The sequence below is a fragment of the Carlito syrichta genome, unplaced genomic scaffold (genome assembly GCF_000164805.1).
Source record: "Carlito syrichta isolate Samal-C Ts95f unplaced genomic scaffold, Tarsius_syrichta-2.0.1 Scaffold289800, whole genome shotgun sequence".
NCBI lineage: Eukaryota > Metazoa > Chordata > Mammalia > Primates > Tarsiidae > Carlito > Carlito syrichta.
In genome coordinates, this window is record NW_007233896.1 from 315,748 (window position 1) to 323,504 (window position 7,757).

Sequence of the window (7,757 nt, forward strand, 5' to 3'; positions counted from 1 at the left end):
GGCAATCCACTCACCTCAGCCTCCCAAAGCGCTGGGATTACAGGCTGAGCCACTGAGCCCGGTGATGTCAGGATTTTAATTGCCTGCAAGCCCCCCATGAGCCTGCATGAGATGTGGTGGCAGCAATGATAACAAAGCCCTGGCTGCATTTTAAAAGGAATGCTTCTAAGAATCAGGCAGTGACAGTTCCCTGCTTGCCTGTATCCTCAAGAGCAGATGGGAGTGCGGCCAAGATGGTCCATCACGTTCTGGGAGCAACTGAAGGAGCTGGGGTATTTGCCTAGAATAAAGAAGACTTTTAGAGGAAGCTTGTTGCTGACTAAGCTAGTTCGAGGTCTTTCAGGTGGAAGAGCAAAACCAGGACTGATGGGCAGAGGATACTCCCATCTGTTGCTTTGTTCTTTTACAAACCAGTATGACATGAGCACACCTACATCAACTATCAGAACAGTATCTGGAGCTGGGCATAGTGGCACATACCTATAGTCCCAGCTGTTCGAGATGCTGAGGTGGGAGGATTGCTTAAGCCCAGGGTTTGAGTCCAGCCAGGGCAGCATAGCAAGACTACTTTCTAACAAAAAGTGAAAACTGACATCTGGGAAAGATACTTTCCTCTAAGCAAAAATGTATGTCATCTTAATTAGATTTTTCAATATTAGCTTATTTCTTTCATATAGAGACAACAGAAATTGATAGACCAGACTGTCTTTCCTTTGTAAAATGATGCCATTTATTAGTAGCAAAATATTTTAGAATAGTAGTTTAATTGGCAGAAGTGTGCCTGTGGTTGGATATAAGATCCTGCTGGAGAAGCTGTGTTTTCACTGATTTTGCTTTGTTTTGTTTTAAATTCTGTGCTTGACAACCATAGCTTAATTTCTAGATGATGGCATAATATCCTTCTCAATTTTAGGCTAAGTTTTTCTTTTAACCCTTTATCTTTAAGGGTCCTTTTAGAATTATGAACTTAATTGACATTGATTTTGTATTTTTATACTTTTTAGGAGACTGTGGTGCAAATAACATCCTAAGTAATTAAACATACAAATTGCACCCTAAAAAAGTAAAGAACAGTGTCCCTTTTCTTTTCTTCTCAGGAGCAAAAGATGTTACATTAGGTAACATCATCTGTCATATTAAAAATAGTTTAAGTAGGTTGTGTTCAGTCTTTGGTCAGTATTTGAATATGGCACATGTGTAAATGATGGGACTTGAAGGTGGTTTTTCTGATTTAATTTGAACAATGTTGGAAGCAGTTTTTAAATTCTCAAGTGTTCTTTCCAGCTTCTTACGCTTTTCTGTATGTATCAGCTAGTATGTTTTTCTCTTGAGAGCACAGTCTGGTTAGCTGGTCACAGTGGTATTATTTTTGTCATCTAACTATTGAATTCCAAGAGGCCTGTGTCAAAGAGAAAAAACACATTGTACCTGCCTGTGAGTTTAGTGTTTTCATTTATTCGACTTTGGTTCTAAGTGTCAGCTGAAGAAATGACTTTGTTCTTTTCTTGATCTTATCCAGCAAGAGACCTTATCCTTTTGTTGATGTTTTAGCCCTGGCAATTTAACATAGTTTGAACACTGTCTTCTCACAGTCTCTTTTGGTGTGTTGCTTCTGAGGCTTGATTGAGTGATGAATTTGGACACGACTCATATATTTTTATTTATTTATTTATTTAATTTTTTTGAGTTGGAGTCTCACTCAGCTGCCCAGACTGGAGTGCAGTGGCCGCTCCCGGCCACCGCAGCCTCGCCTGCTGGGCTCCGGCAATCCTTCCGCCTCAGCCTTCCGAGTAGCCGGAATTACAGGCATGCGCTACGATGCCCGACTGATTTTTTTTTTTTATTTATTGTAGAGATGAGGTCTCGCTGTCCAGGCGGGTCTTGAACCCGCGGGCTCAGGCAATCCCCTCACCTCAGCCTCCCAAAGGCACGGGATTACAGGCTGAGCCACCGAGCCCGGCCATGACTCATATATATGGGACCAGTGGAGGAAGGAAAGGGCCTGCAAGTGTAGCTTGTCAAACCGCTCTGACCTTCTCCTAGGGTCCCGCAGACCTTCATGTGGATGCTTTTCCATTCCTGTTCTCAGCTGGCCTTTCCACCTGCCCTTTTCTTGGAAGGTCCACTCTGACAAGGGCTTTGTTGAATGAACAATTGTGTGTTGCAGTGTGGCTGCAAAAAGTCAAGACTGGAACCTTCAGCTAGCTATATCTGCTTCCATTTGCAGACTGAGAAGTGTTCTCTGTAATGTTTCACTTTCTTCCCGTTCTCCTAGAACATCACTGGTTTCTGGATACTAAAGGGAAATAGGAATGCTAGTCTGAGTAACCCTCCTGTTACTTGAGCTCAGTGGAAGAGCCTAGGCTCCCTTTCTGCTGTGCTGAGCTTCTCTGACTTTGCTGTGTTACTCTGCCTGTGAGGTTGGGCCTTGTCCTTATCCTCCTTCTGACAGTTCAGCCACCTCCTCCTCCCTTGTCATTCTGCCTGGGCTTCCATTTCTTCTGTTTCTGTCCAGATCCCATTCTCTGTGTGTGACTTCAATGAGGTCATCTGACCCTGACCTCAGCCATGGAGATGGCTTCATCTGACTGTTCATAATCATGGGACAGCAGCTCAGTCCCTGAGAGGGGGTGTCCTTAGAGCAGGAGTCTTTTGGTTTCCAAGTTGGCTAAGTTTTAGAATGTCTCTAAGGTGATGGGTCTGTGGCAGTGTTTGGTTGGAGTAGGATAGACTATATACCGAAGGTCTTTTTGTGAGTTCGTTTGGGGATGACACATTTTTGTTATTTGCTGTCTCTGTTGTGGTATCAAAACGAAATGACACCTAAGTGAATTATCTATTTTGTTTATAAACATTTCCAGTTACTGTTGTTAAATATGTTTCTTGCTTAAATATCCCTTTTTAACAATTTTTAATTTATTTTAATAGCTTTAGGGGTACAAATGGTTTTTGGTTACATGGCCGCTCTGTATAGTGGTGTAGAATCTGGGCTTTAAGTGTCATCTCATCAGTGCACATTGCACTCGATAGGTAACTTTTCATCCCACCCTACCACCCACCCTCACCCTTCTGAGTCTCCAATGTCCTTTGTACCATTCTCTGTGCTTTTGCAGACTCTTGGTGTAGCTCCCACTTACAAGGGAGGACATGCGGTATTTGGTTTTTTATTGCTCTGGTTACTTCACTAGGATAATGGTCTTCAATTCTGTCGAAGTTGCTGTAAAAGACAATTTGTTCTTTCTTATGACCGAATAGTTCTTTCTTATGACTGAATAGTAGTACATATATATATATATATATCACATCACATTTTCATTCTCCACTGATCTACTGATGAATCTTCCTTATTCTGATAGAAGTCTGGTTGCTGTGCTTAGTAGAAAAGTGTGGCTCTTTACATGTGTTCATGTTATGACCCCTAAAAGCATTTCTTTATATTCACTTTTGTCTTCTGAATAATTTCAACTCCATTATCCTTGTCTAATAGTGTTTTTTTTCCCCCCATGCATCATTTTTGGGGCTTTCTCCAGAATTTCCACATCTGGTGTATATCCCTGAATTGTTTGACCAATGTGTGAAAGGAATGAGGAAACTTTTTTTTGTTTCCTTCTGTGTAGTTTGATCTTTGAGGTCTCCAGAGTAATTCAGTTGAGTATGGTCCCTGCTTTTGAAAAAGCTGTATAATGTCTCATGATGCTTAGCTGGTCTTATGGGCTTTTCTTTGCCTTGTTTCCCAGCTCACATCTGTGTAGCCAGTGTTTTCTGCTCATTTGTAGTTCTTGGAGCCCAGTTGTAATTTCAGCTTTTTGCCACTTGAGGGCATATTAGGTTCTGGTGATAAATTGGAGAGACTGAATCGAGGGCTTTGCAGCGGAACTGCCCACGTGTTGCCGAAATGTAGGGCAGTGTGGGCACGGAGTGGGAGGGTGCCGCTCCTGAGTGGGTGGTCATTTGTTATCCTAATAAGATGAGGACAAAGCTCCTCCCCTCCTTTAGTGAGTCATGTAGTTTGCCATCACTGTAGTAACAGTGAAGAGTGACTTACATCCCCGTTGTCGTTCTGTATTTTGTAGAGATGAAACCACCTTAGTTTCATGTGATTGCTCTAGATTGAGAACATACAACCGAAATTATTCATGAAAAGGTCTTCTGAGTCTCAGATTCCAGTAGAACGGAACACATGACTTTGTTTAAAGCTGTATTATAACTGCTAAACATGTTCAGGTTTCTCAAAGGATGTTGTAGAATTTATTCTTTCTTGGTCTTTTGACTTGGAGATGAACTTTTTTCCTTTTTAAATTTTATAGCAGTGAAGTGACATGCCTAATCCCAGCCTAATTATGGTTTTTTTCCTGACATACCCAGGGCTGTCGCAAGAGTCTAACTTCCCATGCTGTCATCCATCAAGTTGTGTCTTAGCTTGCCTTTCAAACTGCAGATGCTATTGATAATTAGGGAAAAACAAAATAACAAATACTCCAGGAAAAAAAGAAAACCAGCAGTGTAGGAATGCTGCTGTCACTTCTTTCATGAGCTAGGTTATCCCCTACTTTTTATTCTCAGTTGTAGTGTTTATCTTACTACATGAATTAGGCAATTAAATATTGTTCTTTGACTGCTAAAATTTCCAGTATATATGCTAATATTATTTTTAAAAGATATTTCTCTGCCTCTTTTAGTGGATTTTAAACTTTTAAATATTATTGCTTATTTATTTTGGGTTGGTGTCTCACTCTGTGACCCAGGCTGGAATGTAGCAGCACAATCATGGCCTTCTGCAGCCTCGACCTCCTGGGCTCAGGCTATCCTTCCACCTATTGAGTGGCTGGGACAACAGGTGTGTGCCACCATGCCTGGCTAATTTTTTAATTTTTTTGTAGAGACAGTGTTTCATTGTGTTTCCTCAGCTGGTCTCAAACTCCTGGGCTCAAGTGAACCTCCCACCTCGACTTCTCAAAGCACTGGGATTACACACGTGAACTACCGTGCCCAGCTGGATTTTTTAAATATAAGAAATTAGTTTTTATTTTTTGAAGTGGGACAGGAGTAGGTTTGACTTTACCCTGGTTTCTCACATGTCTGAAGCGCCTTCCTGAGCTCCATAGCCTGAGGGTAGTTGGTGTGAGGATGCACTGTGCGCATGACCTTAGCTCATCTGTACAGTTGCTGTGGGATGTTCTGGCTGTGGCAGGAGTCCCACAGGGCAGGTTGTGCCTTTGCTTCTCAACCAAAAGCACCATTTCACTCTACAGCCTTCCTCAAGGGGCCCTTTCTAAGTTCCTGACTTATCAATTTGGGTCCTCCATCCTAAACCCACATGACAGATTTGCAGGAATTAACTCTGGAAACAAAGGTAGGTTTGTGGGCTTTGTGGTTTCACGGCTTAAATGATGTGATAGATTTCTTGGAATGTTAACACCTCTTTATCTCTTTGTTTCTTGATGTTCTAGTTACCAGAAAAACTCATAAGCAAGTACAGCTGGATCAAGCAGTGGAAACTTGGACTGAAATTTGATGGGAAGAGCGAGGACCTGGTTGATAAAATTCAGGATTCTCTCACTCTGCTAAGGAAGAAGGTTGGGAACATGTGGTTTCCCGTTTCTGATCAGTGCGCTCTCGCTCCTGACTGCCCCAGCGGACTGTTCTTAGTCTTTACTCAGGGTGTTATCAGATGCTCTTGGCTGAGGTTTAGGCAAAATGATTTTTTAAATTTTGAGTTGAGGTCTCACTCTGCCACCCAGGCTAGAGTGCACTGGCACAATTATGGCTCACCGTAGCCTCGACCTTCTGGGCTCAGGCAATCCCACCTCAGCCTCCTGAATAGCTGGGATGATAAGCATGTACCACCATGCCTGGCTTGCTTAGTTATTTGTGTATTTATTTACTTATGGAGATGGGGTTTTGCTGTATTGCTCAGGTTGTATTTATTCATTTGTTTGTTTGTTTGTAGAGATGAGGTTTCGCTGTGCTGCCCAGGCTGGTCTCCAACTCCTGGGCTCAAGTAACCCTCCTACCTCAGCCTCTCAAAGTGCTGAGCTTTCAGGCGTGAGCCACCATGCCTGGCTGCACAGTGATTTAAAATGAACACAAACTCTTCCTATAATGTCTTTTGTAAAATGGAGAAGTATCAATATTACATATTCTTGGAGTAAATGCTGTCTAATAGTGTATCAGATAATGATGTTTAACTTTCTTAAAAGGGAACCTTAACAAATGTAGTATTGTTCCCAGTCATATTTATAAATTTAAAGGATACCATATTTTTGTATTGTTATCAGTGAGACTAATTCACATTTATTAAATTATTCCCAGTTATGCTCATATTTTAAGATTCTGTTTATAATTATTAAAGACTTTTTTTTCCTCCATGATATTCTAGTTAGTAGATTTAATTACTTGTTTTTTTTGTCCTGAGAGTGTCTCTGAGACAGAATTCTGTGGAGAACCTTTCCTGCTGATTTCTGTTAACTTCGTGTTTACAATTCTGTCTGTGGCGTTCCCTGTCTCCTGGGTCAGCCATCCTGCTTGCACACTGGCTTACACTGACCCGGGTTGCTTTCGTTGAGCTGCTTGGAGTCCTTCTCACCAGGAACTCTTTAGTTGAGACCCTGTCATTTGCCCGAGGCTTTATTGGTAGAGAAGGAGAGGCATAGAGGGGCTGACCTTGACTTTCAAGGTCCTTCATAGCACATATCCCATGTGGTGATCTGTGGACTAGATTTTTATTTCCATGAGAGAATGTCCTGTGCATTCCTTTACACCCTGTGTCTAGAGCAACAAGTCTGGCACATCCTGGGTGTTTCGGAAATGCTTTATTGAATGAGGACCCTGACATCCTAGGATCTAGTTTTTACTTACAAAGGTAAGAAATGTTTACTGGAAGACACACTGTCAGAGGAAGTTCAGTAGTTTTATCTTTCTTCCATTATGAAAAAATGTGAGTGAGAGAGGAAGAGAGGGATTCTGTCCTTCTGTCCTTTTAATCTTTGGGAGAGGAACGCAGGATTTTGTGTACCTAGTCCCTGGGTTAGTGGCATTGAGGGAGTGAACGGGAGGACTCTTCACTTCAGCTCAGTCACAGGTCACGTTTTCTTTTCATCTTCTTAAGGTCTTGTGAAATTGCTAGTTTTGCTTTTTTTAGGTGTGTCTCATAATTAGACCCTCATTTTTGGGAACACTTAAGTGATGCCAATTTACAGTAACATTAAAATTGCTCATTAATAATCTGAGCCAGCATTACTAACAGCACTTCTGCACCAGGCTCCACACCAAACACTCCATGTGTTGCTTAATTCTCACAACTATGAAGGTGGTGTTGCTGGGGTCATTCCTGTTTTATAGATGAGGAAACTGAGGCCAGGAAGCCAGTTAAGTGCTCTACAAAAGCCATCAGCTGCTCTGTGGTCACGCCTTGATTCCGTCCTGACTAGTAGGACTCTAGAGTCATGTCCTTGACTGCCAACTTGATCTACTTCTGGAAAATGTGAGATGTAGATAACATGTTCCAGTATTCAGCCCAGATACTGGAGAGAGTTCTGTACAGTCATTACCATTGAAATTTACTCTTGGATTTATAGTCCGTGATGGTGTTTGAGAGGGACACTAGTTTCTGGCTATTCATTGGGAGTGGTGTTTATGTTGGCATCTCTTATTCTCTTCACTGTGTCTGAAAAGCACTTAGATTTTTTTTTTTGAGTTGAAGTCTCATTCTGTCACCCAGACTGGAGTGCAGTGGCATGCTCCCGGCCACCACAGCC

General features: G+C 41.9%; 1 protein-coding gene across 1 annotated transcript in view; it reads left to right on the plus strand.

Annotated features, from left to right (window-relative positions):
* The window catches only part of OTULIN (OTU deubiquitinase with linear linkage specificity), a 31,249-nt gene that overhangs the window by 18,795 nt on the left and 4,697 nt on the right, over nucleotides 1-7,757 (plus strand). The window contains exon 5 of the mRNA XM_008054357.1: nucleotides 5,451-5,576. Coding sequence (XP_008052548.1) covers nucleotides 5,451-5,576 — 126 coding nt within the window. The remainder of the gene's footprint in view (nucleotides 1-5,450; nucleotides 5,577-7,757) is intronic.